We start from the raw sequence: 18,478 nt of genomic DNA, 5'->3' as shown, positions 1-18,478 counted from the left end.
TGTTTTAATTTTAGCGCCTTTTTTTCTGTGAGTTTTGGGTGCGTTTAGATGAATGAACTTAGAAAAAGCCATCACCATCTTGGGAACGCGTAATGTATGAGCTTGAAATTTATTCAATATTACACGCTTCAGGAGTGTTTTTATTACGAGCTAGGAATAACAAATTGCAACTGACAGAATTGTGTGAACTGACTAATATGGAACTGTAGATGTTCAAGAGCTCGGATCGATATAACGAAAGTTAAAACTTGGTTTCGTACGACTGAACTTTCTGATTAGATATTCAAATGTTTGATTAGAGCGTAATGAAAGACAATGAGAATTAAACTTCGTCGCAGAAATTTAAAATATTTAAGGTGGAAAAATAGTCTGGAAATATCGCAAGGATTTTATGAAGAAAACTTATTTGTTTTACTGCAGTTGTATGAAATAAATTCGAGGAAGTGTGTAACTCTGCTGGAGTGCGAGCGTTTTAATAGAAATTTTCTTCTTTGTAAGGATTGTATTATTCGGTTTGCCAGCCGTCGTTTGTTAGGAGAATAGAATTTCTTTTATTTGTTACTTTTTATTATTCTTTTAACAGCATCGAATGTCAGTTCTGACGTTAATTGTGGTAAAGGAAATAATACTGTTATAGGAATAATTCAGTCCATATATCTCTTAATAATTCCGAATTTGGTAGGTAGTTTAAAATGACGGAATGAAATACTGAAAACAAAAATAAATGCCACTCAAGAAGTCGAGATCACTGTATTTGAAATTTTTCAGAGAGAAAGAAACCCGAAAAGATAAAAATAAACGGAATAGAGGTATGTCTCATAGATCTGAAAGTGAATTTCTGAATTTAAAATCTTGTTCACTATAGACGACGAAGAATCTTGCATCACAGTTCATGTTGTTCCTCATGACGTTACCAAAACGATGTTATATTAGGCAACAGAATTCTCGATTATGCAAATATGGTAACTGGAGAGAGAGGAAGAAGCTGTCTTTAACAGTCGAAAGTTTGATCAAACTGGAAAAGCTAATCAGAGACACGAAAATGGGAATAAAGAATTACTGAGTAAGTACAGGCAGAATATTTAGATTTTGCAAACATGATCATGCTCAAAGAAGAAAAACCAGTTTATAGTGGACCGCGACGTCTGTGATTGATTGTTAAGGACGAATTAAAGAATTTGTATTTATCACAATAGTAATCAAGGGCAGAGAAATAGAAGAAAAAGCCTTTTTGAATTGTCTGCTGTTCTTCGTATCGTCGTTATAAAAAACTCCCCTTGTCCCTGAAATAAAGTTCTACAAATCCAGCTTCTTCGAAAATTTTATGATAATCCCTATAACTTAAAAAATATGGATATACTGTCAGTCACAGTGTAAGAAAAAATAACACCAATGGGGACATTATTTTAATACAATTTGGATAAATTCAACGCGCATTCATAAACCACAAGTACCGGAATATGTTATTTTATAAAATTTAAAAGCTGACTACCAAGGTAAATTTTGAAGTGACAAGTTCAGCTTATTGAAACACTAAAGTGCGGGTTAATAAACAACAAAAAGAAAACCTTTTCTAGAATAAAGATAAATTTAATTTCTTACAATATATGGAGCACTTTGAAAAATGTATGCTGCTCTACTTCTTAACTACTAAGCTACTGAACGATTTATTGAAATGGAAAAACAGTTTAATTTCATTGGAAAACCGCCGAGCATTTGTAAAATTAAACTAAGTAATGAACCGGCATTGAAAATATACAATACTGGAAATGAAATTGGACGAAAGTAATGAAGCAAATAGTGTGCTATAGTGCTTTGTTGACTGCCTGTGGTATCCAATTTATTATAAAGGTAAAAAAACTACTAATGCCTAGAGTTACTTATTTATATTATATCATGAATGGTTCATCCTATTTTTTTACATTTCTAATATATATTTTTTTAATATTTTAAAAATATAGAGATTAGACAACGCAATGAACATCTGTAGACTGCAGTTTCGACCTCCTTAAGTCTCGTCAGTGCAGCATATCTCACTGGTTATCTAATATTGAAAGTATTTTAACCTTATAAGCCAAGGCAAGCAAATAAATGTTCTACAACTCACTAACGATTTTAATAATAGATGTGATAGATTATTGTTTTTCTTATTCTGATAGGTGGATATTCGTATTCCCATAATTAAATAGTCAACACACCGTGAAGGACAAACTCGCATCGTGCATTTTTAATGTGCGCGAAACTAATGCCGTTTAATATGTAGGCTGTCCGTAATGCACCCATATGCGATATGTTTTGAAAAAGATAAAATTGAGACTAGTATAATTTTATGTTTTGCGAAGTAAGTTCTTTCACTGATATTAGCCTGAGAACTTATTTGATCTACAGACCAGAGCGTACGCAGGCTAATGTCGACTCTAAGCGTTTCAGAAACGATTTGGTCTATAAGCCATGTTCCGTGATCTGATACACATCCTAACCGGTTTCGACCATAATTTCTACGGGAAAGAATTGTTTGGTCGGCCTTTACAACGAATAAGTGAACATTTTGGTAGGTACATGTGTTAATTATTGACATGCAAATATTTTTTGTTTAACTAAGAAATCATTCTTCAATTATAAGTATGTACTAGCAAAATTCCGCAATTTAACAATACTGTTGGAATCGTTATCATGCAATAGATTTTTTCGGAAAAGTGTAGTTATTTTTATCTTTTGGAAACGTTAGGATCTACTTTGTATCAATTTTTAATTATTTTTTTAATTTAAATTTTTAGCGATAAGGCAACAGGCTTAAAAGGCTTTCAATGATATTCGTTCATTTGTTGATTTCTTTTTGTTTTACTACTTTTGGAATTTTTGGGTTTTTTTATTATGCAATATTTGGATTTTATAATTGTTCAATTTTTCGATATCTCAATTTTCCGAAGTTTCAGTTTTACGTTTTTTCCAATTTTTCTCATCTTCAACTTTACGATTTTTAAATATTTCGATTTTTCAATTTTTGACTGTTATAAACTGTCAATTTTTCGATTTTTCAAATAATCGATATTTTGATTTTCCCATTTCTTTACTTTCGATTGTTTCGATTTTTAAATTTTTTAGTTCTTCAATTTTTCCATTTTTCAGGTTTTAGATTTTTCAATTTTTTTGTTTTTTAAGGTTTCGAATTTTCGAATTCCCTTTTTTGATTTTTCGATTTCTCAGTTTTTGATTTATTAATTTCTCAGTTTTTGCATATTTCAGTTTTGGGATTTTTCAGTTTTTTTTTTTCATTTTTCAAGTTTTCGAAATTTCAGTTTTGGGATTTTTCAGTTTATTTATTATTCAATTTTTCAATGTTTCTGTTTTTTAAGGTTTCGATTTTCGACTTCACTTTTTTGATTTTTCGATTTCTCAATTTTTCCATGTTTTAATTTCTCAGTTTTTTGCATATTTCAGTTTTGGCATTTTTCGCTTTTTCTTTCATTTTTTAATTTTTTGAAATTTCGGTTTTCGGATTTTTCAGTGTATTTATTATTCAATTTTTCGATTTTACAATTTCTCAGTTATTCGATATTTCAATTTTTCTCTTCTTCAATTTTGCGATTTTTCAATTTTTTAAATTTGACTTTTATAGGCTCTCAGTTTTTCGACTTTTCATTTCTTCAATTTTTTAGGTTCTTGATTTTTCAATTTTTCAATTTTTTAAGGTATTAATTTTTCGGCTTCATTTTTTTTGACTTTTTGATTTTTCAATTTTTCCATTCTTCAGATTATTTATTATTCAAATTTTCGCTTTTACAGTTTCACAATTTTTCAATTTCACGATTTTCAATTTTTCCATAACTCAATTTTCCGATGTTTCAATTGTACGTTTTTCCAATTATTTTTCTCCTCTTCAATTTTACGATTTTTAAATATTTCGATTTTTCAATTTTTCAATTTTTGATTTTTCTAAATTCTCAATTTTCTTCACTTTTTCTTTAATTTTTTAATTTTTCAATGTCGATTCTTCAATTTTTCAATTTTGAAAATTTTAGATTTTTCGATTTCTCGATTTTTCATTTCAGTTCTTCGATATTTCAATTTTTCATGTTTTCGAACTTTTCAAATCTTTCGATTTCTTAATCTTTCTCTTTTTCGACTTCCGGTTTTAGATTTTGTGTTATTCAATTTTTCGTTTTTTCAGATTTTCGATTTTTTAATTCTTCATTTTTTAAATTTTTCTATTTTTCAATGTTTTGATTTCCCGATTTATCGAGATTTGGATGTTTCGACATTTTGATTGTTCAGTTTCTCGATTTATCAGTTTTTCAATTTTTAAATTTTCTATTTTTTATTTGGGCCTATTCGTTTTCTCCGTTTTTCCTTTTTTCCGTTTTTTGGTTGTTTTACTTTTCCGCTTTTAGATTTTTCGATTTTCCAATTTTTTAACTTTTAACCTTCCGTTTCTTCGATTTCGAAACGTCCAGATTTTTGGAAAAAAAATCAAAATTAGGAAACAACATTTTGATATTTAATTTTAAATCTACAAAACCGAATGCTTTGAAATCTTGCAGATGGTTTACAGTTATGATAAGGATGATAAAATTTTAATCACAATATATTCAGTTATCCCCTCCAAAAAATTGATGACGTCACCCCAAAATTTTGCCGAATAAATCCTATCTAAAATGTACAAAATATGATGAGTCTCTTCGTGTGATTTATCAATCCATTCATATTTTTTGGATATGCATATACAGGTGACCCAAGAAAATTAAAGAATGCGTGAATTTATTTTATTGATTTAATCAGGAACTACAGAACCGAATGCTTTGAGATTTTGAAAATATTTTAAGATTATAAAGAGCATAGTAAATTTTTAATCAAAATATATTTGCTTATCCCCCCTAAAAAGTGGATGACACCACCCCAAAATTTTGCTGAATAAATCCTATCTAAAATCTACAAAATATGATGAGTCTCTTCTTGTGATTTATTATTCCATTCATAATTTTTGGATTTGCATATACAGGGTGACCCAAAGAATTAATGAATGGGTAAATTTATTTTATTGATTTAATCAATAACTACAGAACCGAATGCTTTGAAATCTTGCAAATGTTTTAAGGTTATAAAGATCATAATAAATTTTTAGTAAAAATATATTTGCTTATCCCCTCCAAAAAATTGATGACGTCAGCTCAAAATTTTGCCGAATAATCCTATCTAAAATGTACAAAATATGATGAGTCTCTTCTTGTAATTTATCATTCGATTTATATTTTTTGGATTTGGATATACAGGGTGACTCAAAAAATTTAATGAATGCGCAAATTTATTTTATTGATTTAATCAGGAACTACAAAACCGAATGTTTTGAAATCTAATGCGAAAAAAAACATAATAGTTTCGATTTCTCGATTTTTCGTTTTTCGGTTTTTAAATTTTAGATTTTTGAATTTTTCGATTTTTTAAATTTTACTTTTTCGATTTTCCAATTTCTCGGTTTTACCAGTTTTTTTTATGTTTCGATTTCTTGACATCTTGATATTTCGATTATTAGATTTCTCGATTTTTCAGGTTTTCAAATTTTTGTTGATTTTGATTTTTCATTTTTTTTTCTCAGTTTTAAAATCATATAATGTATCGAAAATAACCGCAAAAATTGTGACTAAAATCAATTGAAATTTCACACAAAGTAGAAGACAATCTTTCCAAAACATAAAAATGACTACATTTTGCCGAAAAAAAATCCATTGAATTATTACGATTTCAACCATATTGTTAATTTAAAGCGTTTTGCTAGTATAAAACACAATTAAAGAATTACTTCTTAGTTAAACAAAAAAATAGTTGCCTGTCAAAATCGAGTGAAACATGTGACATGTGATATTATACTATTTGTAAATAAAACCATCTAAATATGTATCACAAATATTCACTTATTCGTTATAAAATCTAAGCAATCAACTGTCACTCAAAAATTATAGTCCAAACCACTCACATCGCTTATGAACACTTAGAGTCCACAGTGGCCTGAACGCGCTCTGGTCTGTAGATCAAAGAAGTTTTCATGCGATGATTTGTTGTCAACAACGTTCCAAACTTGTGGATACTAAATATCGTCGAAACATTGTAAAGGAATTCTATTAGAATTAATCAAATACAAATTATATTTTCTGGCATAGAAGAATTGCAGATCTTTGACTTGCATAATGTTCCTAAAATTTGATTTTTGGCCAAAAAATTTCCATGTGAACTCCTAAAAACGCATGCAAATTGGTATAATTTTCTTGAAATAATCACCCAAAGACAAATTTAATTGCATAGAAGAGTGCCTCAATAAATACCTGCATGTGGATTCTCTCTAGACCAACACCTCATATTTTGTGAGTTCACTTAATCATCAAGTCGAAACCACGGTTCATCTATGAAAAATGTGTTGTCTAAAATTTTGTCGTTGTTGAGATTGTCCAAAAACTAGTTACATTAATTTCTGCGAGGTTGAATATCTCGTGGAACTTTATAGGGAAACATTTCCAAGTTTCTCTGGACCGGTGGTGTTTTGTTTTTGGAATAATTAAAAGAATGTCGAGGATTCTTAGTGTTTTAATTTTGAACAAGTTTGAAAAATGTTTTAAAGAATCTCGGGTATACCTGGTGTTCAATTTTTGAAATAATTTTAAAGCATCTCGGTGACCTCAGTTGATTTGAATTAGAAAATGTCTGAAGAATCTCAGGGGCTTCTAGCGTTTTGATTTTCAAAAAAAAATAAAAGAATCTCGATGATTTCTGTCATCTAGTTTTTGAAAGAATATTAAAAATTCTTGAGGCCGTGTGGTGTTTTGATTTCAAGAATATCTGAAAAAGGTTGAAAGAACCTTGGAAACCAGTGGTGTTTTGATTTTGAAAAAGTTTTTGAAAGAATTTTCCAGAATCTCTGGGGCCTCAGATGTTTTGATTTTGACAAAGTTAAGAATCTCGCACCCTTGGTATTTGTTTTCTAAAAAACGGAAGTTATTTGATTCGACCAATTTTTCAATTTTGTGCTAGCAAGAATTGTGAAGTTGAAGAAAAGATAAAAAAGGAGTACACAGTTGAGCATAGAAGACATATTTTTAGCGATACCAGAACCAAATTAATGAGATGTTGAAGAGCAAACAGCAAAGGTAACAGGAAAACAGAAAATTAATTGCCTTATTGTATAAAAGTAAAAAATATCCAACTAAATGTTTGCTATTTAATTAGCGGAAAATATAAAGGGCGTACACATACACCCAGATTTTCCATTTTCACGTGTTTAATATGGACGTATTTTTGACATTACGCAGCTAACAAGCCTCACAACCAGCTGCTTATGTGTGGTTTATATATTTATTTGTAGCCTTTGGCACGTGGATTTAGGACTTATGACAAGTATCGCTTTTGCCTATTCAGAATCAGTACACCCAGTGGTGAATTTCCTTTGAGATGTTTCCATCGAAGAGAGTTTTATTACACAACTAATTTTAGCGACGTTGAATGAAGCTGCAAACGGCAGAAAGAAATTTATTTCCAAGTTACGGACAAATTTAGCCTCACAGGATACTAATTCGAATGAAACCTTTCCGTAAACACAGATTGTGTTCTGTTTTGTTATTTAAACTTGAGTCGAATTTATGTTAAGGCGAATGTTTAGTAATTAAACAAGCGATTAATTTTAATTGAAGAACCCCAGCGATTGTTTCCTTTTTGTTAAGGGACAGGTCGTCAGTGCCAGAGCTTTCACCATTTTTGGAAACTGATTCAAATGTAATAATGTTTTACATTTTTTGACTTTGTTATTGATTATTGAAAAATGCTCTTGTGACATACCGAAAGGCTCGCTAACCATTAAATTGTGGTTAATATTTCATCCCTTTTCCGGTTTCAGCATTTGACCTTTAGGTTGTGTATGCGTTTAATTTTCCACACAACCCACGTCGATAAAAGCAAATCTATGACAAATAAACCGATAAACTGCTGAAGAGTGGGAGAGTTCACTGAAGCACGTACCAATCTAGACCTTTTTTTTATAAAATATATTAATATACTTAATGTCATCTTATGTACACTCTATTTATGGAATTAAGCTTTTTTTAAAGATAAATTCCTGTTCCAACACGAAATTTGTTATTGACAGACAGTATCAGCACAAAAGAAGACAGTCATAAGGAATATATCTACCTAAAATGAATAATTCATTAAAGAGGTTTTATTTTCAGTAAATAGAAATCTAAAAATGGAAGCCTGTGACAGCACTGAAATTAAACGACTTTCATCTCTTACTTTACTCATTTTGCAATGAATTAGAATCAAATTTGTTATCAGTCACAGTCACAGTACCTGATGATTTGTATTTGAACGAAATAGTAATTTAACTTGAACGAAATAAATTTACACGTCAATAAACTGGAAAATTCATACAAATGACACATAAAAGAAGAACGAAAACCAATTTTAAGATTCTTACGCCAGATTTTAGTACTAGTGGATTTAATTTAAAATACTATACGTGCGTCGCATCGAAACCCTCGGGATCCATACTTTGCATTTATATTATTTCTGTTAGCACGATATTGAACTCAACTTTAAGTAACTTCGCCGGATATTTTTCACATACGTTTCGGGGAAAACTCCGATCACTGTAAATTCTCGTTCTGCTAGACACTTTGATGAAAATATGGTTTTTGTTGCAGCCAGACCAGGTTCGGATGAGGAAAGGGGCTACTTTGGACCGTGGAAAACTTGCAAATTGCGCTTGTACAACAGGGTATGGTGTGGAGCGGAGACGTCCCGATTTAGGCCATCGAGTAAGTATCTGATTTGAAATGGAAATAGGTGGGAATCTACATTTTCTTACTTTAGTTGTACTCATAAAGTGCAAGTCGCGATTGCGAGGTCTCAGGAGAGAGAAATCAATTGAAACGTGATCAGGGCAATCAGAATCCCATCAGATGCATTTAAATTGTACTAAAATAAAGGGAACGTAAAACATTCTGCTTACTGGTTGGTTTGTTTAGGCTAGGGATCGAATGGCTTTTCTAACGAGGGTTTCATTTTCGGAACGCGATATGTGTAAAGGAAACGGAAATTATTGAAGCTAATTTTATAACTTAATTTATTTATTTTATGCTGTACTTGTAGCTTATGAATCCGCTTCGAAAATATGTAACATTGTATACTAATATAGGAGCAACATTTCCTAAGCGATCCATGACTCAGATATAATTAACCACATACCCAACGCGCATGCGCATGGTCAATGCTAAGTTGAGATGAAATAAATTACTAGACTTCAGTGCTAATAAATTTCTGTTACGCCACTGTATTCAGAGCTTTAAATGATAAATAAGTTGCATGCAGTTAAATTATACCCACTTTATCGACAGTTTCAAACAACAAAGAATTTACATAATGTTAAGTTAGCCACACTTTATCAACAATTTTACACAGCAAAAAATTTACTTGAGATTAAATCAAGTGTTATTTCAAGTGGTTCGTTACATCAAATGGCAATCACAGATTACCTCCGCCCACATCACCTACAAACAAACAAAAAGTAAACACATATTCAATACGATCACAAAGTCAGCTGGTTTCGGAAACGCTCCGCTTTAGAGAGAATAAACGTTTAATTCGAAAAGCAAAATATTATTAAACTTGTAAAAGAATATTTGCAATCTTAAGTAAAAACGTCCAGAAACTTTGGTTATATATAACTTGACAAACAAAGAGTGAAGCCGGAATAAGTGCATTTCCTAACACGTGGTTTATACGAACAACAAGAAGCAGTTGAAAATTCTTAACAGGAACTGTGAATTTACAGACAATAAACAGAAATTGGCCCCACTTGTCGACATCGGCGAACTTTACAAGATTTCAGATTAGAAAACCATTAATAATTAAATATGCTGTCGCCGTCGGTATGATTAATTTTCGTTTAAACAATGACTGTTTTATGAAACTACAAAGTAAACTTAACCTACCCATATTTTCACCTCGTGTTTACACTAGCACCGTTACAGCAGAAGTCTGCTCTCGCATGCCTTTTTGCCCTTATCAACCCTTCACCAACTAACTAGCAACTAATTCCCTAGGACTGGTTACCAAACTAAAGTTGCACACGGTTTTTTTGACGTTCTTTTTTTTTTCTCAGCGCAAAATTTAAATTTAAACTGGGACACCACAACATCAATAATAAAATTGGTTTAATATTTTTCGTTTTTGTCTGTCAGTTTATAGATATCTGTAATAATGAAAATTTATTTAATAGATAATTTCTAAAAAATGGTCTAGTGTTTAGACAGAATTTTGCGAAATTTAATTTTTTCTGATAACTCCTAGAAGTTAAAAAATATAGATAATACCAATCACAGTGTGCATTTACTATGCAACATCCTATACATCTGTTTGGAATCAATGCAAATATTTGAATATCACAAATTTAATAAAAACAAAGCAAAATCCGACTTAAGTAACTGGATGCAAATACACAAGTTATTAGGGGCGTGTGGTGGCAGATTTTTAAAGTTACGGCAGTTAACAGGAGCACAACTGGGCATTCTAGCATAAGCGGAGTTTGGGGCTACCGGTCTGGGGCTGTTCTCCCCCCACGACGGTGATTCTATCTATCACAAAGCCTACCCGCACGCATATCTCCATTACGAACGTGTCCTGCGAAACTAGGCCGCTACGATCGCAGATCCGTAGTTGGGTCTCGGCTAGCACGAAGCCGACAGCGTTACAACACCGGCGATCGCCCCCTGACTCCATACAAGCCCGCGGACTTGTGCAGGTGACGTTTTCTGTGTTATTTAACCTCAATTCCATTTTTAAATATTCAATCTCTTATAACTCTGATATTAACAACAACTAAACAAGTGTTAAAATTTTAACGAACGATAAACAACATTTAAATTCGCCATACAATCTTGTGAAAATTTAAACAACAAATAATTCTTATGTGAGATAAAATTGGACATCAAACAATTTATATGATAGAAACATTCATAAACAAATTATTTACAAAAGAAAACTTAGCAAGGATTTATGAAACAAAAGATCTGGCGTGAAATCAACTTGTACAAATAGAAATATTATGTGAGGTTAAAACTGTAGAACATGAAATTTACGTTCAATTAAATATTATACAACAAATAAAATTACTGAAGTTCAAACTGTGAGATTGAGAAATATTGTACGAGGTGGAAAATTGCAAAGTTAACAAAATTTACATGAGATTAAAATTTGCCACACTTTATCAACGATTGAAACAAAGAGTTTACATTATGTCAAATTATATCATGATCTAAGTGATTGGTTACTTCAACAAACAATTTACTTTGAGAGTTTAAAACACCGCAAACTGGTTACCCCAACAAAACACATAATAAACAAACACAAAAATATCCAATCATCGCTCTGAGGGAAATTTTAGAATCGTTGCGAGGAGTTGCCTCGATGTATTAATCATGATAACGATGATAACCACCTAAGGGAGGAAATTATCATAACTCCCGCCAGTTCGCAGTATAATGAACTTGTTTAACTGCCGTAAATGAACTATTATCAATCTTGTGTGAAGAATTAAGAAGTGATATAATGTAACACTTACGTATATGCATCCAGAAACCTATTCGTAATGAAACAACAAAGGTGATTTCCTGACTAAGTGAATCTCATGAAATCTTCTAGTAATTGCTTTATTTAAATAATCCTGATTGTTAAATTGTGTTTGCCCTGGCTGATGATTAAGAAAAACTAACTTGATTGGTGAGTTTACAAACAAAGAACCAAATTTACAGCACGTGTTTCGCGTTGAACGGAAGTCCGCAAATTTTCGATTAAAAGGCCGCAAGAATTAACCGTGCGGGTTGGGTAAGGTTTGTTGTCAATCGTAGATTGTCGTCCCATTTTATTAACTACCAAACCAACTAATTTAAACCTAGCTCTTACCACGTGGTTACATTCATACAAGTACATTCAGACAGACGCTACGCCATGCCGCCCTTTGTCTAACCCTCTAACTAAAAACCCCTAGCGCTAAATCGTCCGACTACCAAGCAAGCATTTCCGTGCACCAGGTTGCCTATGTTTAACGATTTCCTTTTTTGTGATTGAATTTTTTTTTCTCTTTCAAATTAAAATTATTCAAGTGTGATTTCGCGCCGCTGTTAATTAATGTCAGCGCGAAAACTTTGATTTAAATTCGGTCACCACAACGTATAAAATTACAATTAGTAGTTAGGGAAATTATTTGTGTAATAAAACGATAGACAGACCGTAGACAAACGGAAATGGAAGACCTATTTTTTTCCCTATTGGAATACTTCCTTGCTCTCGGGAAGTAAACGTAGTTTTGAGTCGTCAAATTTTGCACAGTAATGAATCAATTTATAAAATAAAGTTATTTATACAATTTCCCTAACTTCGTAGCACGATCAGTCTCGGATGGATGATTATTTAAAGTTCTTTGACTTTTAAGAATTAGTTAACAATTTTGAATTAAGCATTATAGAACAGAACTAAAATTTATTCGCTCATTTCCCTTTAAAAACCCAAAAATAAAAAGAAATCAGCGTGGGAAAATCTTCCTTCCTGATGTACTCGTATACATAATATTAGTTCTGCTTCGGAGGTGAGGGAACTTCTATGTAAATAATTTTTTATAACCTATCTTGAATTTGACATTAAAAACACAAAAATGTACGATTATTATTCATAAAATTCTATTTCTAATGCAATTTTGTTTTGTTACGTATAATCAATCCACACTCAATCAAACGTACTACTAATCATTTTGTTTATCGACAAAATATGAAAATAAATTTACTCACGTTTACAATGCTACGTGGGAAACTATGGTTTTCTGATAACAAGTTCTTTTTGATTATTTTTATCCTTTAAAACAGGTTTTTGGATTAGTCGAACCACTTTTTTTTGCATTCAACCTTATATTGTTGATTGTTGAAAAAACACTATCAAAGTTAACCATGGATACTTACATGAAAGTTTGTCTCTGACTGATAGATATACAAACAATGTGTTTATTCAGTGTCTTCGTTACAAAATGAACTCGATCAGGTATGATCGGAGTTTTTTTTTTCGAATATTAGTTTTCGTGGTTTTTGAAGACAAGAAATTTTGTTGTAATTGTTTATCAATAGGTCAACTAGAAGTATTATTTTTCGATTGTCAGAAGGATTGTTATATGGGAGCGTTTTACAACACTACAAAATTTTGCATATAAAATATATTAAGTTACATTCAGTAATTTGTTTTAGAATCACAAGCTATTGGGCACTTCGGAATCGAATCACTGTCCCAGAAAATCTCGCCACTATTACTTAGATCACTTCACCCACTAGTATTTCCAAATTTTCTTGATAAAAGCTGATAAAAGCTAGTACATAATAGATAGCACAATAAAGTGATGAAATAATAAGTATTTTAATTACTTAACGTTTAAATTTTGCAGGAAATGCTCTTTATCTGGAATGGATTTTACAGAACTTGGATGCTAAACAGCTTCGCAAGGGGTGAATTCACTAAATTTGAATATCAACACCCACACATTTTAATTTATCCGTTTGTATTTTTACCTGTTTAAATAAAATTGATTGTACAATTAACACATTGCATATACTTCGTAAACTGTTTATTAAAAAAAAATATGATAATGCATCAAAATAAAGTTAAATCATATAATTAACAGCTTTTGTAAGCGACAGATGTCTTTTGCAGTTCAATATTGTCGTCGCCTTTCGCAGCAAGTAATTCATTTAAAAATGTCCACGACGCTTGCGAAAATATTTCCAATACGTGACGAGACTTTTCAGTAGCAAAATAACGTAAAGCACCGTGTTCGATCCACTTATTACAAAAATTGTTGTTTTTAATACTTTGTACAATAACAATGAATCACTTGGCCAAACTACCGTAATTAGCAAAATCTGTGGACATTCGTTGTGAAATATTCGATTCACGTGCTCTGAAATAGATCATCAATACTAAAACTGTACTGTGCATTTCGTGCCAAACAACCGTTTAAGACTATTATTAGTGTTAATAACCCAAGGGCACTGGTATAATTAGGAAAAAACTGAGGCAGGCTTTTCGAAGCATGTTGTTTAGTTACACCCCGAGGGGCAGCGTGGGAGGGAAGCTACCAAAGGAAAAGTGCTTGATGAATTATTTGTCAATTCCAGAGAATTACTCGTTCAGATTTTTTCCCAGTTTAAATTAAATTGTTTGTTACACAACGTGTATTCAAATGTGGTTGAACAACGACAATGCTGTTCTGTATTCACCGCAGTTTTTTGTACTAACTTCTTGTAACGTTCCACACAATTTAGACTGTAGGTTTTTTAAAATACGTCGTGTCTCGCTTATTTAATTCGATTTAGACAGATTTAGAATCCCATATGTTTCCACAGTACATTTGCTGATGCTGCAAAGACCGTAAATATTTCTCAGCTACAATTTCACTTTGTACAGTTATTTCTCGGTGCTCTAACAAACCGTGAAAATGTGTTATCAAAATATTATTTCATTTTTGATCTAGCAGTTTTCAAAAATGTTTTTCTGAATTTGACCTCTTGAGACACTTGGTGATTGAGATGAGTAAATTTTAGAATTATCTTCCATTATACCCTTGGGCCTCTTTTCAAATAACACTCACCCTTCTGCAAGGTGACGTCATATCGTCACAGTATGACAAAAATTACCAGTTTTAGTAACTTGCTCGCGATTTAAAAACTCAGAAGTTTGTAGAATTTACTATAGGTTATTTGCATATTAATAGCGGAAAGCATATATTTTCCTCGCAAGCGTGAAGTTTAACACCCGAGACGTAGCCAAATATAGTGTTCATACCTGTTAAGGCAAGTCATTTTATGCCTACATAAATATACTTTTTAGACTTCAGAAAATACTTTGTCAAGTCAGTGATAATTTGTTGAATTACAAGTTGTTTAATGGTATCGCTTTTTTAACCTTGCTCATGGAAACACTAAAATGGGCTTGCAGTCAAGGGAATCTTGTTGTAAAACTTGTAAGAGGTAGTTTGCAGAGTCCGTCTAGCCAAGAAGTTCAACGTAAGTTATTTGTTAGGAGGTAACGACATCTGTCTGATTAAAAAAAAATTGGTCGAGTTGTCAAATCCAGCTCTTTCGAAAAATTAAAAGATTTGATTTTGCAAATTTTAATGTTTTTATGGCAACCATTATAAGCTAAAATAAAAATATGTATCTAATATTGGAGTAAAGGTAAAAAACGTGCTAACCGTTTGTTACAAATGAGTTTTTCTATTACAAAATGTGCTGATGTCATCCATATTTTTGCAAGGACGCATACATCAGTTTGGATAGATGCACTGTAAACTAATAATAAAAGTATTGTATTATTGTTATTCTTGAATAGTGATTTATAATCAATAAAATAACGAAAGAATGTGATCACGTCTGCCGTATGTAATAACAGATGTGCGACTGAAAACTGAACTGAAAATCATTTATGGTAGTCGTAATTTAAAACAAATAGCGTTAACACTTATCAGCCTGTAGACGTGAGAGTGAAGAAACTAAACTAAAAAATGTTTTCTACGAATTGCAAAAACCGGATCAAAATGCCGACGGTCCAGACTTTTTTATTGCTCTGACTTCCGTTTTTTGAATAAAACACTATATTTTATTTTGATTTTCGAAGTTGTAATTCACATTTGGTTAATTATAACTTGTCTAGATCTAGGGGAGGCTCAGCACCCCTAGCCTCACCTTAACTACGGCCTTGTCTAGGGGTTATGAAATATCGAGAAAATATGAAAGTACCAAATTGCCCGATGGCGTCCATTACTGTACGTCCTTAGGTTATCCTCGATAAGAAAAACAAATTGAAAGTGTTTATGTTTATACATCGGAAGAATGTCACCTAGAAATTAGTTTGATTTGAATGAGTTCGTCCCCTCAAAACAAAGGATCAAAACTATTAAGTAGTAATCGACAAAATGTTCCGAATATCATGATTATAATTCTTATTAAGTAAAGACCTTTGTTTTTTGACATTTTCGGGAAAATGGTATGTTTCCTTCGTAATTTGATCAATAAAAATATGAATGCAACAAGTAAAATCTCATTATCTTTTACACATTTTGGGTAGAATTTATTCGGCAAAATTTTGAGATAACGTCATCAATTTTTTAGGGAATAAATAGATTCATTTTGATTAACAATTTACCATTCTTACAATGACTTTAAAACGTCTGCAAGATTTCAAAGCATCCATTTTTGGAATTCTTGATTTATTCAATAAAATAAATTGACGGATTTATTAATTTCTTTGAGCAAATCTAAAAAATATTAATGCAGTGATAAATCACAAGTATAGACTAATCATACTTTGCACATTTAAGATAAGATTTGTCTAGCAAAATTTTGAAGTGACGTCATCAATTTTTTAGGGGGGGATGAGCAAATACATTTTGATCACAAATTTACCATGTTATCTTTAAAACATCTCCAAGATTTCAAAGGGTTCCATTTTGTAGTTCCTGATTAAATTAATAAAATAAATTCACGCATTCATTATTTTTAAGTCACCTGTATAAGCAAATCGAAAAAATATGAATGGAATGATAAATCACAAGTACAGACTCATCATATTTTCTACATTTTAGATAGGATTTATTCGGCAAAATTTTGAGCTGACGTCATCAATTTTTTGGAGGGGATAAGTAAATATATTTTGATTAAAAATTTATCATACCTATCATTACCTTGAAACGTCTGCAAATTTTCAAAACATTCGGTTTTGCAGATTCAAAATTAAATTGCAAAATGTTGTTTTATAATATTGATTTTGTTTTCCAAAGTCTGAACGTTTCAGGTAAAAACTCAACACGGAGTAATTAACTACATGTGTAGAATTATGTTAATTTATTATACAATTTAAAACCCATTTACTGTGTACAATTTTGAAGTGACGTCATCCCATTATTGGTGGGGATGATGAGACAAATTAGAAAAATCTCTCCAGTACTTTCGGAGATTATCTGTCTCTTAACGGCAGACAGACAGACAGACGGAAAAAGTAGACCTATAGCTCCTAGAGAACACATAGTATCGCCACCGTGAGGCAAACTTGACGTAAACTTAACAAAAACAAAAAACTTACTTACCCCATTTGACAGACCGCGAAATTTAAAATGGTTTTATTTAAAGTTTGTAGTTTGTACACAAAATTTGGATTTTTAATTTGAATAAAATGCAAAAATGTGTTGATTAGATAAATATTAATAAAATATAAAATTTAGGTAATAAAATCTTATTAATAATTATTAGCTGACAAAATTTGGTTCCATACCAGGGGAATTTTTTGCGTTACCAACTGCATTTGCTTCACTCGTACAACAATGGATGACGATACTATGTATTTCTAGGGACTATAGGTAGACCTAGTTCTTCGTACTCTAGGGGTTATGAAAGGCCGAGAAAACGTAAAAGTAGAGAATCGGCCGAACGGACTCGATCACAATATTTCCTTCGCTTACGCTCGGGAAGTAAAAAGTGGTTGGGAGTTATTTCGCAGGACTTCCCTTGTCCCTTAACTACAGTTCAAAATCCCGCTTCTTTGAAAAGTAAAAAAAAAATGTTTCTGCTAAATCTTATTTGTGATAACCTCTGTACAGTAAAACAAATATAGATAAGTAATACCAGCAGCAATAATGAAGCTAAATGATGTCTTATAAATATATTTTGACAATCTATAAATTTTTTATGTTTGTCCACGACATCCAACTTTTTTTTAAGAACATATACTCTGCCACTGTCTATAATTCGAACACATTATGTTACGGAAACACACTTGTTTATGTTCCGCCTGGAGTGCATTTGTCCTTAGAAAATGGACAGGGGCGGCTAATGAGCTGTGAAATTGAGGAGACACAAGATGCTTCAATATCTAAATATAGACATATCATACTTATTGTTTTCACAAAAAATTGAATTTTAGAAACATTTAACAAATCAAAAATGTGGTGTGGCGAAATTAATCGCAAAAGCAAGAATTTCTGAAAATATTTGCCTTAAGGGGACTCGCTGGGGGAGGTCTAGCAATTTTTTTCTTTTTTTTTTTTACGATAAAATGATGTTAATGTAGATGTACAATAGATCAAACTGCAGCATTTTTATCACGCTTTTATTAGCTTGGGTTGTATGTATGTATGTAACGGAATCTTTGAGCTTAATTTTCATCGGTTTCTAAAAGTCTGATCATCTTGAAACTTTGCACACGTCTCAAGGATCGATGACAATGCAATAATTTGATAACAGTTTCCCATTATCCTTATTAGGACCGCCAGGATTTATAAATTCTTTTATGGATCCTGTGTAGTGGAGTAAAAGAGATAAAGCTAGCGCGCGATCTGCGCATGCTAATTAATTCCCCAATTTATGAATTTGTCGCAGACTAAAAAATGAAAAATAAATAATAGTTT

At 31.6% G+C, this 18,478-nt stretch overlaps 1 protein-coding gene across 1 annotated transcript in view; it reads left to right on the top strand.

Moving 5' to 3' along the window:
- The window catches only part of LOC135128637 (uncharacterized), a 62,750-nt gene that overhangs the window by 33,684 nt on the left and 10,588 nt on the right, over positions 1–18,478 (top strand). The window contains exon 2 of the mRNA XM_064055603.1: positions 8,685–8,798. Within this exon, the coding sequence (XP_063911673.1) occupies positions 8,685–8,798 (114 nt within the window). The remainder of the gene's footprint in view (positions 1–8,684; positions 8,799–18,478) is intronic.

Source organism: Zophobas morio, unplaced genomic scaffold (assembly GCF_036711695.1).
Source record: "Zophobas morio isolate AGI-343-1 ecotype UQ-CSIRO unplaced genomic scaffold, CSIRO_AGI_Zmor_V1 ptg000002l, whole genome shotgun sequence".
In the NCBI taxonomy this organism is placed as follows: Eukaryota; Metazoa; Arthropoda; class Insecta; order Coleoptera; family Tenebrionidae; genus Zophobas; species Zophobas morio.
Note: the sequence above shows the minus strand (reverse complement) of the source record. Positions and strands in the feature narration are given on the sequence as shown.